Genomic DNA, 19,557 nt, shown 5'->3' on the forward strand with positions numbered 1-19,557 from the left:
GGCCGTACCATCGCGGCCCGAGAGGGGGGATCGGTCTGCACTGGGCCCTCGCCGCGTCCGAGCGGAGCAGAAAGAGCAGCGAGAAGGCCGCGGCTCGCGGCGTATGGCTCTCGACAGCCGACCCCGAGGAGGCGGGGTGGGACGCGCGGCTCGGCAGGACTAGAGGGCGGCGGTGTTGGCGGCGACACCCCCCTGCGGTGGCGGCGCGGTGGCGGAGTCCGGCTCCCTGGCCTGTGAGCGGCGGAAGTGCCGCGGAGTTGGAGCGGGGCCGGCGCCGCGGTCGCTTCTCTTCGCTGAGGTACTGCCGCCGCCGGGCGGTCGGGCGGACGCGCGGAGCTGGGGGCGGCGCGGCGGGGCCGGCGGGGCGCGGCGGGGCTGACCGGCCCCGATGAGGCGGAAGGAGAAGCGGCTTCTGCAGGCGGTGGCGCTGGTGCTGGCGGCCCTGGTCTTTCTGCCCAACGTGGGGCTCTGGGCGCTGTACCGCGAGCGGCAGCCCGACGGCACACCCGGGGGATCCGGAGCAGCGGTGGCCCCGGCGGCCGGACAGGTGAGTCCCCCAGCTGCCATGCAGTTGGAAACACGCTCTTCCTGAATTCACATCTGGCCTTCGGTTCCTTACTTCATTGGCCCCTGTCTGCCTCGTCAGAGTCAGGTCCAGAGACTCCTCGGTTCTTCCCATTGTTTTAGATGGGAAAATTGAGGCTCAGGGAAGGATAGAACTTGTCCTACGCTATTCAGAAACCGAACCAACTGATGCCCAGTGTGATGGTCTGTTTCTTACCATAGGTTACCATCCTCTTTTCTGTCCCTGTCTGGTGTCCCCTCACCTCTTCCAGCATCCCTCTCTTTTGGAGGATCCTACAGCCCTGTATCCCAGGATGACTTCTTCTTCTGGAGATGTTGGTCCTTCTGTTTGGTGTCCAGGTCTTTCCCGCTTTTCCCACCTGCTGATCGCGATGTTTCCTACTCAGGTCAGCTCCTTTTCTTGTTTACCCATCTGCCCAAAGAGACACCTGGGCCTTCTTTCTCTCCACCCTCCTTCTTTCCCAGCCGTCTTTCTTTCCCAGATCCTGTGGATTCCTCGGAGGATGCAAGGATCACGCTCTCCTTGGAGCTTCAGGCTCTGGGGGATGGTGGTGGAGCTCCTGGTCTTTGAGGGGCCTGCTGCTTTTGACTTTCTGGGAATCCAGAAGTGGGGGCTGTGGTGGGAGAACCCTCAAATTCCCCAGAGGCTATTTGTGCCCAGTGCTCTGAGGATAGAACATCAGATGCTTCCCCTGTCCCTTCTCAGAGTACCCATGACCCCTTCTGAACTTGTCCAGGCTGATTAGCTGTTGTGTTTCTTGCAGCCAAGACTGAGATCTTAATTATTTTTGCCTCCTCTGAACTCCCCTGTGTACATTTCTGTGTGTGTGTGTGCTTGTGTGTTTGAGAGAGAGAGAGAGAGAGGGAGGGAGGGGTACATGTAGACTGATAGCAAAAGCTCTGTCACATCGCTCCTACTGTCCTAGCTCCTAGGTGCCAGTGAGGCTATATATGCATGAACTGTTTCTCACAGTGGGACATTTCAGGTTCTCTTGTGGGATTTGCTCGGTCCCATGGCAAGTGGGTAAGTTGTGCATCAGGGTTGAACTTGACAGATGGTCGGCCGGATAAGGGAAGAGGTTGACTTTGGATGGTTTTCCTTTCTCTTCCCAGGATCAGGCTGCTGTCTTGAGTACAGAGGGCTCTTTGCGACAGGGCTGACCAGTTTCAGGGCAGCCTGTCATTCTGGTAATTGTTGCAAACCATCCTGGAGGACCTGGTTAATCCTTTTGGTAGAAAGTAAGGCCCCAACTCCTTTCCTAAACCCCTGGTTCAAACCCTGACAGCTGTCTTCGACACCTCTCAAATTCTGTATCTATATGGGTTTTTCCTTCATGAAATCTGTTCCCACCCTGTACTAGCATCAGGGTCAGGAGTTCAGGGTTCTGTCCTCAGCTTTACTATTAACTTGCTGTGTGTGTCCTTGACCACCTCCCATCTCCCTCTCTGAGCCTCCCTTTCTCCATCTGTAAAATGTGGTTACTGGTCCAGCTCCAGCTTTCTGTGATACCGTCAGTGAACCAATGTGGAGGACAATGGCCACTTCTTTTTCCTTTCCTGAGGCAGGAGCCCCTTGTAGCATCCCTAGCTGTGAGGACTCCTTACTGGACACAGCTCCAGATCAAGGGGGCATTGTCCTGCCCAAGTGCAAACTCTCCTTTGGAATAGCTGTAGCCAGTTCTGAAAAAGCTCCTGACATTCTGCCTCTGCCTGGAGAAAGCCCTCGTATTTCATTTGCTGTGGATGCCAGAGAAATCCTGATTTTCATTTTCTATAGACCCAGATGTGTAGAGAGAAGGTCAAGGTTAACTGCCAGTTTGGCCTGAGCTTTCAAAGTAAATTAGTCACTTGCACAAGAGGGGATTGATGGAGTAAGGCAGCCTTTTGGGCAGAGAGAGAGGGGAGCAACAGCTGGACGCTGCTCGGAGCCCTTAACTGAAAGGGACAGAGAGGCTCATCTGGGAAGGTCTAGTTCTTGTTCATTTCTTTTTCTCTGGAATATCATGAAGGGGAAGAGGAGAAAGAAGTGGTAAAAGGGTTTGGTGGTGGTGGTAGGGGGTGCCAACTGATGATCCTTGCTTTAAAGAAAATATCTTAGCCTCCTGGGAGCAGTAGAATGGAGCTGTTTCCCCAACGATCAGCTCTTCTAGGTGCCATAGGATTCAGCATTCATCTGCTGCCTTTCAGGAACACCCTGCCAAATTTCCACACAGCCCCTTTTTGTTTCACTTTCCTGCAGATGCACAGCACTAGGCTTGGCCTCGAGTCCTTTTGAATGTCAGCTGGCCTCAAGGGAGGAGGCTGACTTCTCAGAGTGCTGGTGTTCCATCCCTCATCCCAGAGCGCTGGAACGTGCACGTACCACATCAGGCTGCTATCTGGGGAATCTGGCATCTCAAGCACACAGAGCTTCTTTGACAGGGCTGACCAGTTCTGAGCTCAGCTTGTCACTCCTGTAATTGTCGAGAATTATCCCAGAGCACCTCATTGATCTTTCGAGTAGAAATAACTGCAGAGGCTCTGGAGGGAAGTCAGACAACAGGATTTTATCCAAATGAAAACTATATTCCTTGTGGATTTGAGAGAAGTTTCCTTGATGGTAACATACTCACTGTTTTAGTCCTTTAACTCCTTGGTTTCTCCACTGGATTAAAGAATACAGGATTTTAAATTCAGAGGGTTTATCATCTGCTAGAACGTTAAGTCTGTGTAACTTATGCTAGCTTATGCTTAGTGTCCTACTGGAGCTGGGTAGGGAAGCTGATTTGTAAAGGACACATAAAGCTTCAAGGATTTGAGCATTCATCTGGTCGGACAGCTGGCTCCTTGGAAAGTTGCAAAACCAAGCAAGAAAAGCCAGTCTTGAAGCCACCTTCATTTTAATTTGGGGGTTGCCTCTCATTTCTAGTCCCAATCTGCTTAACAGCTTGGTTTAATTCTCTGGTCTGTTTCATATTCCAGGCTTGGGAACTGGCTATCAAAAACGTGTTAAAGAAATGTGACACAGTGCCTCCCCATTTCCAAGCCATAATCTCTTGTGAAAATGACTTCATTGGGTAATAGCAAGCATGCAATAGAAATTGGTGGGATAATGGAATACCAACGACTTTAATTTTCAAATATCAAGAGTTTTTCTCATTGTTTCAGAGCTGAACTTTATTCTTAGAACATCCAGAAATCAATACTTCCCTCCCCCTGCCCCGTTTTTTTTTTTTTTTTTTTTTCTTTTTGCGGTATGCGGGCCTCTCACTGTTGTGGCGTCTCCCGTTGCGGAGCACAGGCTCCGGATGCGCAGGCCCAGCGGCCATGGCTCACGGGCCCAGCCGCTCCGCGGCATATGGGATCCTCCCAGACCGGGGCACGAACCCGTATCCCCTGCATCGGCAGGCGGACTCTTAACCACTGCGCCACCAGGGAGGCCCTGCCCCGTTTTTTTATTCTTCCTGGTGGCAGAGGCTGACCCATCAGAAAGTTGAGTACTACAGAAATGTAGCCATGGAATGATTTGTTTAATTTTCTACAGAGGGGTTGGGATACTTTAGATTGCTAATCACTTCTCTGTCTGCTTGCCCAACTGAAATCTGATGCCACTGGGGAAGGGTTGTTGATTTACCTGAGCAAATCTGACTACCGGCATTCTTTTTTCATCCTAGGCTTGCAGTTTCCTAGGGAGCCCAACTGAGAAAGGTCTGGGAACAGAGGCCTGGGTTTTAGTTTATTACTCTCTTGCCCTGAACTCACTGTGTGACCTCAGGAAAGTGGTTTAACCCCTCTGGGCCTTAGATTCTCCACCTGTGAAGTGAGGGCTTAGATTCAGAAGGTGAAAGGTAAATGTGTGTCAGAAGAGTGCTTCCACTCCCCTGGCCAGGGCAGACATTGCTAATCAGTCACTTTCCCTCAAAGCCCAAACTTGGCCTCCGACTGTTCCTCAACACTGCTACTCAAGTGGAGTTAATGGCATGTTGAATCTTATTTGCAGTGTAGGGGATAGATACTTTGTTAGGACTTTCCCAACTCCAGCATCCTGGGGTTCTGTGAGTTTGGAAGCTTGTGTTGGAAAGGCCTGGATAGCAGAAGTGTGTTTAAACAGGCCTCCATATCTACCTTGTGATGAGACCACTACTTAGGGATATGTTTATACTCCAATGCCTTCTCTCAGGCTGTGTTCAGCCTTTAATCTGTTGGCTCCAGTGACATGATAACAAAGAATGGAATCAGGAACGTAAAAGCAACGGCCCATTTAAAGGATAACCATCTTGCTTGCTAATTGTACCTTGTCCGCAGTCAGCTCTTACACAGAGATGGCATCAGGATCTCATCACTAAAAGACACCCTGAGGCAAACTTGGCAGCCAGAAATGTGTCCCGTGGCAGCTAAATGCTCACAAGGTGTTTGCAGTGGGCTCTGTATTGTGCATATATCTGACTGTATGTCATGTATGTGTCAGAGCCAGCAAGGGAAGAGCTGATGCCCCCTTGCCCCCGATGCCCCCAGGAAGACTTAAATAATTTGATTCCTGCTTCTCAGAGAACCATTGTCCTCATGCCCAGGAAAGGAGGTAGCCTATACATGCCTGATTTCCTGTGGCTAAGGAGTGCATCGTGGCCTCTCCTCCTGGAAATGTCTTAGAGTAGAAACCACATCCTCTTCTAGCACATAGCTTAAGCCTTGGCACTTGAAAGACAGTCAGAACGTGTTTGCTATAGGATCTATGCGTGTCAGAGCAGGAAGGGTGCTACAGAAGTTATCTAGTCCAAGCCCCTCATGTAGTAGATACGGAAACTGAGGCCCAGGAGAGGGGAAATCAGTTCTCTGAGGGAGGGAGGCAGACCAGAGCCCAGTTCTTCTCCAGGTTCTTGCTCTGTTTAACTATGCATGTTTTTTTCCCTTCACATCCTAATATTTGATCCTTCTCTACGATTATATGCCTCATGAGCCAAGATTATCACTCCCAGTTTTGGAGGCCAGTACGTATTGAGACCGATTATCTGCTGGAACTTACCGGGCTTTTTTGCAGATCTATTTTTGTAAATTTTCTTTCTGAATTTTTACAGTTTTAAAGCAAGTGAAATGTATTAAATTTTAAGGTGGCAGTGGGATCCAGCAGGGCAATAGAGGAATTAAAAGGATGCATAGCATGTGGCACCATTACTGTTCCCCATGGCAGACAGAGCCAATCTGAGTCTAAGAGCCACCTCAGATTCTCTCAGTTGCAGTTAACAGAAGGAATTAAGCCACGTAGGCTGAACTGAGTAAGGGAATATATTAACTCCTCTAACTGCAGTAGACTTCAGGTGTGGTATGATCTAGAGGTTCACATCGTAGACTGAGCCCCCAAGGTAGCAAGAAATGGTTGTAGCTCTTTCTCACCTCGTATCCACACCCAGATCCTACAGGAGAGAGTCTGCTTCTTCTGGTAGCTTCTTTATAAGAGAGTGGAAACTTGTTTCCTATAAACTCTAGCAAGACTCCTTAGGTGTTAATTGGCCCAATTTGGATCTAACCATTCACACTTGTCAGGAGGATGAGCTATGCTGATTGACCTAACCCACCCTGCAGCTAGGGGTGAGGTCAGGCCACCCAAATCATAGGAAGAGCAGTTTCCAGCAGAAAAATCTGGATGCTGTCATGGGGAGGAGGGGAAATGAAATCTAGGGATGAAGCCAACAAATGTCCACTCCAGAATCCTGCTGACACAGTGTCCCGGGCAGTCACTGCTGGGCATCAGACCTGGGCCTTGAGATAAAACCTCTCTGCCATCTTGGACTCAGTTTTAGTTACTGAACCTGCAGCCTGGAGGTCCGTATTGTCATCCCAGCTCTGCCACCCCCTGGCTGAGATGATTCACTCTGTGGGCCTCAGTGTCCTCCTGGGGAAAGCCCGGGCACAAATGCTTCCAGCACAGGGTAAGTGGAGGGTTAAGATAAGGAGCAGTTAAAAGCTGCTTTTATTTAATCTTATGAGTCCTGCTGCCACCTTCCTTTCCCCTCACTGGTGCTCTGAGAGCTGTCCCTCTCCCCCGCTCCCACACCCCCCATTCAAAGGCAGTTCATTGAAAATTTGTCTCAAGCTGAAAAAGAACTTCTGTCTCTTCAGCTTCGACTTTTTTTCTGCCTGGCCCTTCTTAGCTGGAGGAGGCAGAGTGTTCATACTTTGGAAGCTAAACAATTCCACTTGCTGTGGTGGGTGGGTGTGTATTTATGAGTGTGTAGCTTTCTCTCCATGTGTCTCTCTCCTCTCTCTTATCTTTGGATGGTTCCTGTTTGCTGCCCTCTGCTGAGTATAGATAGGAGAGGGAAGGGGAAAAGCAGGCCCATTTCTTCCTTCTCTTTGGTTTTGAGAGAATTCTGAGCTTCAGATGCTGAATGGTCTTCAGATTTCCTAGGTGATAAAAGCCACAGTATGAAATGACACTAACAAGAAAGATGATGATGTAGATGATAAGATGGTAACGTCAGTAATAATTAATAGCAGCTACCATTTATTTAGCACTTATTCTGCTAGGCATTGGACTCATAAGCCCTTTACCTGTATGTCTTGTTAAATACTCACAATTATAGACAGGTGGGAGCCAGTGAGGGAGTGGAGGCTCACAGAGGTGCAGGTATTTGCCCAAGGATGGCCCAAGGATGCACAGCGTGTGGTTGTGGAGCTGGTGTTTGAGCCTGTGAGTCTCTGACCCAGCGCTGAGGCAAGAGAAAGACCCTGCTTTCCACACCGCCCCTCCACCCCTCCTGTGAGGCTGCCATGGGAGCCCAGATGTCTGCACAGAGGGGAGTGACCATTGCTCTAAGACTGAACTTCCTCGGTGAGCCCAGAAGGTCATTTGGTGACCTTGAAGAGGAGCCTTCGCCCCACCGCTGCCGAAGCCCCATTGGCATAACGGCTCCCCAGTCTCACTAGATTGAGACACTGTGGAGCAACGTGTAGGGCTTTGGTTTTGGAGCTACACTGCCTGGTTCAGATCTCTGGCCTTGGGCAAGTCACTTGACCTCTGTGCCTGGAATTCTTGGCCTGTAAAATGGGCATAATGTTAACTCTATGGGGGTGGGCATTCTGAGGGTTGGATGAGTCACTGTGGGTGAGACCCTGAGCACCAGGCCTGGTACAGAAAGCGCTCAGTGAGTGTGGCAGTGCCTGGCTTAGAGTAGGGATCCATTCTTCTTGGCCTCCCTGTGGCGGAGGTAGGGAGGGATGCTTATATTGTCTCTGTCTGGAAGGTGGAGGATAGGTGGTTGGCCTCATGGCACAGGCTGCTCTTTGTACCCCACTCCCTGACTCTTTGGAATCTGAATCAATCATTGGGGGTGCCCACCTACTTCCTCCCCGAGGAGAGAACACAAATCCTCTGCATCCTTCTAGGCAATATTCTTTGCCGCTTCCAGGAAGTATTCTTTGGTCACTCTAGCCCCCAGGGGTCTCTCACCCTGCTTTAGTTCCCCTGAGCCCCCGGCTTTCTCTGCCCATTTAGACCAGAGGCCTTTCCAGGAAGGCATGGTCCTGTCTTTCTTTCTGCTTCTCCCTCCCTGCCCCGTCTGTGTGTTCTGTGAGCCTCTGGACCTCCACACGTGTTGCTCCCTCGCCTCTGACACCCTTCTTCCCTGCCATCTTGCCCCTAAACCTGACTCACCCCTGCTGGGGCAGCCTGGGCTAGCGGTCTCTCCTCAGGGGTCCAGAGCCCCTTATGAAAACATGCAGTGTAGTCATCGTTTTTGATCTGTCCAGCCTGTCTGCTCCTGAAGGAACCTCCATCCCAGTCACCCTCTCTTGATTGCCCAAAGTATTTGCTGAGGGACTGAAGGAGCAGGTGAGTGAGTGAATGATGTGTGGGTGCTCGGTGACTGCTGGCTGAGTGCAGGAAGCCTGGCCTCAGGAAATGGTTCTTCTGGAACTGCAGGGCGCTTTGGCGTCCCTGAGGAGCCTGGTAACAGTGGAGGCTCCAGGACCCGTGCCCAAGGAGCCTGCTTGGGCCAGTCTGGGGTGGGCCAAGGAGCCATGTATTCAACAGATCCTACTGAGAATCCAGCAGGGAAATCTCTCCTCTCTGCCCATGTCCGCAGCTTGTCAGCACCCCAGGAGGCAAACCTTGCCTTCCTCCCCAGGTGCTTACTCTTTTCCCCCCAGGAGCACTTCGAACATCTATTCCTGGGGAGTGTGTTTAGCTGCAGCTTCCCCAAGTTGCCAGCCAGCTCTCCCCAGGGGACTCTGGTGCCTGTTAATAGTGGCACTGTGTCAAATGCAAACAGCTCAGAGTCTGGGATTGGCATCTGGGATGGGCCGTGCATTTTGCAGATCCCTCTGTAGTGGGCCACAGGGACTGTCTGGGGCCCTAAAGGTTTGCTTTCCGCTGGTGCCTGTGATCTGTTGCCTTTCTCAGATGGGTCCTCTGCCTTCCTGCTGTGGGGGCAAAGGTGAGATGCCCACAGAGGGGGCAGGTATTGAACTCAGGGTCTTCCCAGGAAGGGTCACATTATGGAGACCCTAGGGGCCTATCCTTTGAGTTGGAGAGAGTGTGTGATTGGGAACTGAATCCCTGATTCCCAGTCCCAGCTCTGCCTTCTCCTAAAATGAGCACAATCAGCATTCCTTCGTCTTGTCGTGGTGATGATTAAATTACATTAAAGGTAAGAAAATGAGCAGAGAGGTTCCATGACGTATCCAGGGCCACACAGCTGGGAAGTGATGGAAATAGGGTTCCAGCCCAGGTGTCTCCCTCGAGCAGAGCAGAGCTCACAGCCCAAGGCTTCCTCCTGCTGCCTTGCCATCCTCTGACCTTGAGTGAGTGCACTCTCTTCCCCAGACGGACGTGGGAGGTTATCACTGAGAGCCCCACGAGCCTGGTTCTTGGATCCATTGTGTTGGCTCTGGAATGCTCTTCTGCGAGCCGAATGCCTCAATGCAGTATTGCAGCAGGTCCCACAGGCCGCCTGGGAGCCTCACTCCTGGGCAGCTTCCCAGTTAACTGGGGTTGTATGTTTGGGCTGGTCTTGCCCTGTTACAAATGTCAGCCTCCTGGAAGAGGGAGAGGCCAGGGCTGCTGAGCAGAGGGGGCTGGCAGGGCTTTGGAGGAAGGTGGTTTCATAAAGGGAAACAGGTTGGAAACATCTTGGCGGGGGAGTGTGTGAAAATTACTTCCTGCTGCTAAAGCACATTGTATGTGCTCAACTGAAAACTGTTATTTTTGCATGCCTCCTCCTGAGTATTGATCAGTCGGCTGCTGACAGTTAAAATGCGTACCTGTGTGCAGGCATCTGTGAAATAACCAGTTTCTAAATTCAGCATCTAACTTTACTGAAACATTAGTGACTGTTTTTGGGGCACCAGGGGCTATAGTTTGAATTCCTGGTTGTTTTATTGGTAATAAACCTTAATGGCTGTCTCCTTCAGATAACTTCTTTTATTACTTTATTTGACGTTTGTATTACTTTAAAAAAAAACAACAACCTTATATGGTATTTAATTGGAGGTTGCAAACTGGTGGCCTGTGGGCCACATGTAGCCCAGAGACATGTTTTGTGTGGTTCATCCAGTGCTGGCCCATAAATGGTTGGATGTCTTTATTTTTAAATGTTAGTAAGTTGTTGTCAGTACCTAAACATTGGAGTATCTCACATTTTAAAAAATTATCTTTTCTGGCTTTTGGGGGAAAATGGAAAGGTCTAGCAGCTGGGGCCGGGTTACAGCATCACAAAAAGTGGCTGGATCTTGAAGCTGCCCCGTCTAGACAGTCTCCGGCTCTTGAATCGGCCATGGTCCCCCGCCACATTTTGTGATCTCAAACCTGGGTTCCTCACCCTTTCCTGTAACTGTGCTGGCCTCTGGAGACATTTGAGTTTGGGAGCCCTGCTTTATAACCTGTGTCCAGTTTGTCACTTGACAGATGAGCCAGCCGAGGTTCAAAGAGCATAAGTGACAGGACAAGTTACAGAGCCAGTAAGCTGAGGCTGGTCCTTCTGACTGTAAGCCTAATGCACTTTCCAGGGGGGAAAAAGGTGGTTACTTGGAAATGTAAAATATAAGCCTTAGGCTCTTGAACAGACTCACTTAAGTTTATATCTGGATGATTCCTGCTCTATGTGAGACTAGGAACCATTTGCCTTGCCTCTCTGTGTCTCTAGGGATTCTGAATCTGAGGTCCACCCTGTCTAATAGCTTGTTCCAGCTGTGTCAGGGGCGTGTAGGTTCATTAGCAACGACGTAAGCACAGAGTCCACTTTGTTTTCTGCCTTGGCATGTCGGGGAGCCCCAGTATGTACACTCCTGTTACAGGGGGAGTGTTAGGAGTCTGTGAAATGAGAGGGAAGATGGCTTTCCCAGCAGAAACGGCACATGCCTTTTGTGTGTGTGGGGGGCCTCAAAGGCATCCGGAGGGCACTTCTGGGAAAGAGCCTCTGTGAAGGCAGTTCAGCTGCATGTAGCCACCCAGGTCTCTGAGGACAGGGCCCTTTGCCAGGGCAGGAGTGGCTGCAGCTCCATCCCCCTCCCTACTGGAACCTTCCCTTAGAGGTTCCAGGTGGCCGCTGGTGCGACAGTGGGGTGTGGAAGGACAGGGCACAGTTGGCGTGGTGGCCAGTCCTGGGCTGAGACTTCCGTCACTGTTTCCGCCCTGGCACCACAGAGGTACCAATAACCCGCATTAATCCTTGTACTCTTGCTGCCTGCCGTGCCTGGGGCCCACCTCATTTCTCCACTGTTATAAGTGCCCTTACTGTGGTCATTTTGCAGATGGGAAAATGGGGGCTCAGGAAGCGTTAAGTAACCTCTCGGGGCTGCAGAGGAAACAAGTGAGTGGTGAGACTCAGACTCAGATTTCTGACCCTCAAACTTTGCTTAACTGCCTCTTCACTACCACGTTTTACCTCTCTTGGCCTCCATTTCCTCATCTGTAAGGTGGGGATAATACCTTCCTGGCATGTGAGCAGAGCACAAGTAAAAGGGCCTCGTCAGCTTTGAGACCTGAACCTCTTCCTGCGCCCCGCACTTTGGGCAGTTGCCAGATCTTGCCATCTGGTGTGTTCACTTTCCCACTGGGGTCTCCCCGCGGGGTCATCCCTGTGCGTCTGGGGTGTGCCTCTCCGGGCCTCCCTCCCCAGCCTGGATCCTGGCTGGGCCGCTGCTCTTCCCCTCCCCTGGCAGTGGGAGAGGCAGCCAAGAGCCCTGCCAGGGAACAATGGGGCACATTAAGAAGGCTGCCAGGTGCCAAGCCAGAGGTATTAAAGGGACATTTGATTAGTTTTAACTAATTGTCAGGGTTTTGCTCTCTCTGTTTTTCCTCTGTAGCAGTTAAGGAGGCAAAAAGCCCTGGTGTGGATTTCCTCCCTCCGTGGTTTGTGTGGGCTCTCTTTGGCTTCGGGTGTGAGTTCGCCTCTTTCACCCCTTCTGATTCTCAGCCCTCTCTTTTCTCTGTGTATGTCTCTCTCTCCCTCCACCCCGACTCCCTCCCTAGGTGTCTCCCCTCTGCTGTGTGTGTCTCTCTGAGCAAATATGTTGAGATATGAGACTGAAGAGGCCATCCGCCTACCACTGTGGAATCCACAATTCCGAGGGACTGTCTTTCATCTTGCCCTGTCTCCCACAACTGCATCCCTGCCAAATGGTCAGCCATCGTTGGCTTGAACACCTCCAGTGATGGGGAACTCACTTCCTTTAGCTGAGCAGAGTCCTAGGTAATATGCTGTGGCTCAGTGTGGCCTAAAGGATTTCTTGAGAGTCCACTATTCATTTTTGCAGGCTCCTCTCAAGTCTTTCCCTTCCCAGAAAGTCTTCTTTGACCTTCCTGTTAGAACTAATCTCTGTCTCTCAGAAATGCTTATAGAATTTAATCTGTACAGCTTCAGTGGCACGAATGTTGTAGTGCTATGTTTTGCCATTCCTCTAGGCAGAGGGAAGTTATATTGAAGGAGCTTTCCTAGCAGGACAGCTGAGAGGGCTTCCAGCTGGAGAGAAGGGGTCCCAGAGAGCTGCCATTTGGGCCTAGGCTTCCTCCTGTCTCTAGAAATTCCACCCCCAAACGTGGCCAGTGTATTTTATGTATTCTTGTAGCCCAGAGACTATTTTAGGCTTTGCAGGCCATATGATCTCCGCTGCAGCTCCCCAGCCCTGTCATTGTAGTGTGAAAACAGCGGAGACTACGTAAATGAATGGGCATGCCCTGTGCCAGTAAAACTTTATGTGCAGAATCAGGCAGCAGACTGGTTGGCAGGCCCTGGTTTGCTGACCCCGTGTTCTGGTGTTTTCCTGGTGGAGGAAATGCCTTCACTTGCTGTGTGACCTTGGGCGGGTCTTTCTCCAAGGACCACATCTCCCATGGATGAATGGACTGCTGTGGGTTGAATCATGTCCCCCCCGAAAAGCTACGTTGAAGTTCTAACGCCAGGCCCTCAGAATGTGACCATACTTGGTCGTTGCCGATGTATTTGGTTAAGATGAGGATGTGCTAGAGTAGCATATGGCCTTGTGTGACTTAATCATGTGTGACTGCCTGGTGTCTTTATAAGAGGAGGGACACAGTGAAGGAAGGCGGCCCTGTGAAGTCTGAGGCAGAGATGGGAGCTGTGCTGTGTAAACCAGGAGGACTGGGGCGACCAGCAGCTGGAAGAGGCAAAGGCACATCCTCCCCCAGAGGCTTTGGAGGGAGCCTGGCCTTGCCAACACCTCACTTCTGAACTTGTAGCCTCCAGAACTGTGAGACAGTAAATTTCTTCTTTTAAGCCACGTAGTTTGTGGTAATTTTTTCTGGCAGCCCTAGGAAATGAATGCATGGACCATTTTCTCGTCAGATTGTTTTATGTGTGCTCATGAGTATGTTTATATGTTGTGTTTGTGTGGAGATGGACAAAACACTGTTGGCAAAGGCAGGGATAATTGTCTTAATCTCTTCCAGCTACTTCAATTCCTTTTTAATTCATGGGAAAAATCCTCACTTCCTGTGGAGGATTAGCTTATTACCCTGCACATATGTATTCTTTAGCTAAAGCCATTCTCCTTGTTAAGAGATCAACCTCTTTCAAATTTTTTTTTTAACACTTAGCTATTAGCCTTGAATACCAATGAGTAAACACATGTTACATTCTGCCTTTTACTTAACTGCATTGTCTCTTTTTTTTTGAGTTCCCACTACAGTGGTTTCAACAATTTGTTTTTGTTCTGGGTCCCACCTCAGTTGATTTGGGGCGGGGCTCATTACTATGTGATAGTACAGAAAACAGCCCCTGCCTTCAGAGAGCTCCTAGTCTACAGGGTACATAGTCAAGTTCACAGTGATGTGGCGCACAGGCAGAGCAGCCTAAATACTGAGGGAGGGGTCAGCCAGGCGATGCCAGGAGGAAGAGGTCAGGAAGGACTTCTGAAAGGCAGTGACTTATAAGATGGCCCTGAGGAAGGTTAGAAATTTAGCAAAGCACCCATACTGGGATCGGGGTCTCTCAGGTGGCAGAGTCACTGCACCTTTGGATGCCCTTTAGAGAATCACTGCAGGGAGTGAGGGCTGTGTCACAGGGGCTCTGAATGGGACTCTGGGAGGCTAGTCCTCAGGACACAGGGAAGCCGGGGATAGAGTTTGCACAGATGATGGCCTGATCCGAGATGTGCCTCAGAAAGGTGGAAGTGGCAACGCAGGAGGCACCGGAGGCCAGGGCAGCAGGTTGGAGGCTATGGGAGTGGAGGGAGAATGAATCCGTTCATCCATACACTGCACCCTGCTGTAGAATGAATCCATTCGTCCGTACGCTGCACCGTGCTGTGGACCAGATGCCGTGCCAGGTAGTGAGGCCACCAAGCTGTGTGACTCTCAGCCACTGAGCTTCAGACACTCATGATGGTAACTCCTTTGCAGGCTGCTTTGGCCAGACATGGTTTTAAGCACCTTACATACATTATTGTTCTTAATCTTCATAGCAATCCAATGGCAAACACGCTATAAATATCCCCATTTTATAGATGAGGGCACTCAGCACCAAGGAGATGAAATATTGCACCCCAGGTCACACAGCTGGTCACTGATGGAGCTGTGGTTGGCCTGCAGGGTCCTGAGCTTTCACCACCACACTTGGCTCCATGCGCCAGCCGAGTCACTCGGGATCCAGTGGGATCTCGCTCTGGTGGCCGCAGGTGTGGGGTTATATGTGAGCACAGTTAGCCCAGTTAGCCCAGATGGATGGAGGGGGAGTGCGGTGGGAGCAGAGAAGGCTTCCAGAAGGAGGAACTCCTGACCTAAGTTTTTGAAGGCAGGGGCAGGGCTGGGGAGGGGTGGGGAGCATAGGGATTCCCAGCAGAGGGGAAACACAGTCAAAAGCCCAGAGTGGGGAAAACCATGCGTCGTGTGCAGGGTCTCCCAGGTTCAGCGTTGCTGGCCCCTAAGGAGTAGAGCCTGGAGTGGGCCTGGGAGAGGCTGGGGTGTTGGTGAGGCCAGGTCCATGGGCTGGACTCCACATGGCGGTTCCCAGAGACGTGAAGGGTGTCGGGCAGAGAAATCATGTGATCAGACTTGCTCTCTGACGAGTCTGGAGGTCTAGAGTTGAAAAAGACCTAAGAAGTCATTTTGTCAACTGCTGTCAGGTGTCTGCACGTGAGGCCAGGCGGGACAGAGGAGCTCCCAGGACAGCACTTGCGGGGCCCGAGCGCTCCAAGCGCGGGATGAGACCCAGGAGGCTCAACCTGTGGTTCAGCTGGCTTTGGGGCCTATAGTTCTATTTCGTTCAACATATCATTGATCCAGCAGACTTTGACTGAATCCTGAATGTGCCCAGGAGGGCTCTCTGCTAAGCACTGGACATTCCAGGAGGAAAGGACATGGTCTCTGCTCTCGTGCCCTTAAGGACCTGCTGGACCTCTAGGCACACAGTTCCAGGGCAGGGTTGTGAGCAGTTGGTGGAGTGGGCACGGGGCCCTGAAGGCATGATAGAGGATGCACAGTAGCCTTTGAGCTGATCTCTGTGCTGCCCCCTCTCGCCTCGCTCCCTCCCCACCTCAACCGCAGGCTTATAAGGCCACAGGTTTGCCTGGGTTTGAATCCCAGTTCTGCTCTTTACTAGCTGTGAGACTTTGGGAAAGTTATGGAATCTGTTTCCTCTGTTAAAATTTTAATTTAAATCAGGATTAAATTAGTTCACAAACACAAAGCACTTGGAATAGTGCCTGGCATATAAAAAGTGGTACATAGATGCTGTTATTATGTCAGATCCAGAATCCCTTAGCCTAACCCCTCTGTATGAGGCATATTTTAGGATTCACAATTATGTTAGTCAGGGTTCTATCAGGAGAGAGAAACCACCCAGTAATCTGGACATGGAACTTTGAGTATAAAGAACTATTAACTGTGACAGGAGATTGGAGTAATGAAGGATTGGCTATTACGAAGTGAAGAGAGCTCTAAATATGTTCTAAAGAATGTGGGAATAGCAGATACAGGAACAGCCACTAGCCCTCGGGCAGAGATCGAACAGCAAGAAGCACACCCCCGACTCCCGTTGAGATAGAATTCCTAAGGAAGATCTCCCTCCTGGGCCGAGATAGAGCTCTTAAGGAAGAGGGCTGAGATCTTGACTTTGTTGGGGAGGGAACAGCTGTGCTTACTGAATGGCAGAGAAGTAGCTCTGGTGCTACCCCAGTGAAATGTGCTGGAGAAAGCTCTTTGTGGTGGGGTAAGCTGTTCTTGGTGAGGTGTCTCATGGAACACATTTAGCTACCAGACCGTCCAAGGGAGTAGGTGTTAGGGGGAAGCTGCCAGCAGCTGGATGCTGCTGGTCACTGAAGCTGGACGATGGAGAAGGTGTGCTTGCTACAGGAGCCTGGACCGGAGAAGTCATCCATGCTGCCTGCCTGACAAATACACCAAAACCAGGATGAAAAACAAAGAAACAGAAAACCCGTCCTTCTGCAGTGTCTCTCTAGCATCTACTGATCACTGTTAATATCATGTTATCTGGCAAGGGAAAAATGTTTAAAGGGCCCAGATCCATTTTCGCACAGCTGTCAAAGAAGGTGAATTTGAAGTTGAGAGGCAACAAATTGTCGAGTGGCATAAGAATCTTTCTGAATTAGGAAAGTTAATACAGTGTACACACTGCATTATATAATAGCCCCAGCAGGGTCTATGGTTGCGCCCTATAATCATAACACATTTTTTTCCCTGTGGCAAAAATGTGAGAATATTCACACTAAGTGAACAAATAAAAAATAAAGACTATAAGTAGCCTCATGTCTGATCAGGTCAGGTTTTGTCATTAAACGAGTTCTAAAAAAAGCTTTTGGATTCTGAAATCAAGGCTAAGGGATTGTTGACCCATATTATTTTCACTACCTTTCTCCAAGTGGCAGCCAGAGTGGTCTTTTGGAAATATGAATCGTGCCACTGGCTCTCCTCGGACCCATCAGTAGCTTCCTGTTGTTCTGAGATACAGACTAAACTCCACTCCAGGTCCCTCCCCACATTGCCTTCCCCCTCTGCCCTCCATTCTACTGACCTTCAACAAGCCGTGCATTCTCCTGCACAGAGTCTTTCTCATCGCATGGGTGCTCTGCCAGTTACCCTACCACACACACACCCCATGCCTGCATGCATGCAAACGGCTTGGTTAATGCTGCCCCACCCTTTAGATCTCAGCTCAGGTGTCCCAACCTCAGGGGAGCTTTCTAATCCAACACCCCCAGCACCACATGCACACCCGCCAACCCTCACCCCAGTCGAGGCTTTTTTACTTTAAAGCACGTGTCTTAGTTTGTGATTACACAGACTTAACTGTTAGTGTGATTATTTGATTAATATGTCTCCCTACTAAACTATAAGCGCCAGGAGGACAGTGGCTGTGTCTGTTTTCCCCCTCATTATTTTATCCCCTGTGCTTTACCCAGTGCCTGGCATATGACATATTTGATCAGTGAGAAAATGAATGAACAATCTTGGATTGGATCCTGAACCAAAAAAAAAATTAGCATGAAGGACATTACATCAGATCAATTGGCAAAATTTGGATATTGACTGTAGATTAGATAATAGTGTTGCTTCAGTGTTAAACTTCCTGATTTTTATGTCCTTAGTCACAGGAAATACACACCAAAGAATTTAGGACTCAAGGATTATTAAGTCTTCAACTTTCTCTCAAATGTTTCAGAAAAAAATTATAGATACAGATAGATGGCAGAGAGGGGGAAAGAAAGATAACAGGAAGGTGGAAAATGGTGAAAGCAAACATGGTTGAAAGATTCACTGTGCTTTTCTTGCATCTTCTCTGTAAGTTTGAAACTATTTCACAACAAAACATTTTTTAAAATTTGGTGAATACAATGGACAGATCATCCAAAATGAAAATAAATAAGGAAACACAAGCTTTAAATGTTACATTAAACAAGATGGACTTAATTGATATTTATAGGACATTCCATGCAAAAACAGCAGATTACACTTTCTTCTCAAGTGCTCATGGAACATACTCCAGGATAGACTATATCTTGGGTCACAAATCAAGCCTTGGTAAATTTAAGAAAATTAAAATCATATCAAGTATCTTTTCTGACCACAATGCTATGAGACTAGATATCAATTACAGGAAAAAATCTCTAGAAAATACAAACACATGGAGGCTAAACAATACACTACTAAATAACCAAGAGATCACTGAAGAAATCAAAGAGGAAGTAAAAAAATACCTAGAAACAAATGACAATGAAAACACGACAACCCAAAACCTATGGGATGCATCAAAAGCAGTTGTAGCGGCTTCCCTCGTGGCACAGTGGTTGAGAGTCCACCTGCTGATGCAGGGGACACAGGTTCGTGCCCCGGTCCAGGAAGATAACACATGCCGTGGAGCGTCTGGGCCCGTGAGCCATAGCCTCTGAGCCTGTGCATCTGGAGCCTGTGCTCTGCAACGGGAGAGGCCACAACAGTGAGAGGACTGCGTACCACAAAAAAAAAAAAAAAAAAAAACAGTTCTAAGAGGGAAGTTTATAGCAATACAATCCTACCTCAAGAAAAAAGAAACATCTCAAATAAATAACCTAACCTTACACCTAAAGCAATTAGAGAAGGACAAAAAAACTTCAAGGTTAGCAGAAGGAAAGAAATCATAAAGATCAGATCAGAAATAGATGAAAAAGAAATGAAGAAAATGATAGCAAAGTTCAATAAAACTGAAAGCTGGTTCTTTGAGAAGATAAACAAAATTGATAAACCATTAGTCAAACTCATCAAGAAAAAAAGGGAGAAGACTCAAATCAACAGAATTAGAAATGAAAAAGGAAAAGTAACAACTGACACTGCAGAAATACGAAGGATCATGAGAGATTACTACAAGCAACTATATGCCAATAAAATGGACAACCTGGAAGAAATGGACAAATTCTTAGAAAAGCACAACCTTCCAAGACTGAACCAAGAAGAAATAGAAAATATAAACAGATGAATTACAAGCACTGAAATTGAAACAGTGAATAAAAAAACTTCCAACAAACAACAGCCCAGGACCACATGGCTTCACAGGCGATGTCTGTCAAACATTTAGAGAAGAGCTAACACCTATCCTTCTCAAAGTCTTCCAAAATATAGCAGAGGGAGGAACACTCCCAGACTCATTCTACAAGGCGACCATCACCCTGATACCAAAACCAGACAAAGATGCCACAAAAATAGAAAACTATAGGCCAATATCACTGATGAACATAGATGCAAAAATCCTCAACAAAATACTAGCAAACAGAATCCAGCAGCACATTAAAAGGATCATACATCATGATCAAGTGGGGTTTATCCCAGGAATACAAGGATTTTTCAATATATGCAAATCAGTCAATGTGGTACACCATATTAACAAATTGAAGGAGAAAAACCATATGATCATCTCAATAGATGCAGAAAAAGCTTTCAACAAAATTCAACACCCATTTATGATAAAAACCTTCCAGAAAGTAGGCATAGAGGGAACTTCATCCTCAATGGTGAAAAACTGAAACCATTTCCTCTAAGATCAGGAACAA

At 48.9% G+C, this 19,557-nt stretch overlaps 1 protein-coding gene across 2 annotated transcripts in view; it reads left to right on the plus strand.

Moving 5' to 3' along the window:
- The first annotated feature begins 282 nt into the window (after positions 1-282).
- The window catches only part of GALNT10 (polypeptide N-acetylgalactosaminyltransferase 10), a 214,310-nt gene continuing 195,035 nt past the window's right edge, over positions 283-19,557 (plus strand). Inside the window, exon 1 of one of the 2 annotated variants that reach the window (XM_060093700.1) lies at positions 283-547. In XM_060093700.1, the coding sequence (XP_059949683.1) occupies positions 389-547 (159 nt within the window). In that variant the 5' untranslated portion in view covers positions 283-388. The remainder of the gene's footprint in view (positions 548-19,557) is intronic. The other variant, XM_060093701.1, reaches the window with a different exon arrangement.

This window comes from Mesoplodon densirostris, chromosome 3, assembly GCF_025265405.1.
Source record: "Mesoplodon densirostris isolate mMesDen1 chromosome 3, mMesDen1 primary haplotype, whole genome shotgun sequence".
Lineage (NCBI taxonomy): Eukaryota > Metazoa > Chordata > Mammalia > Artiodactyla > Ziphiidae > Mesoplodon > Mesoplodon densirostris.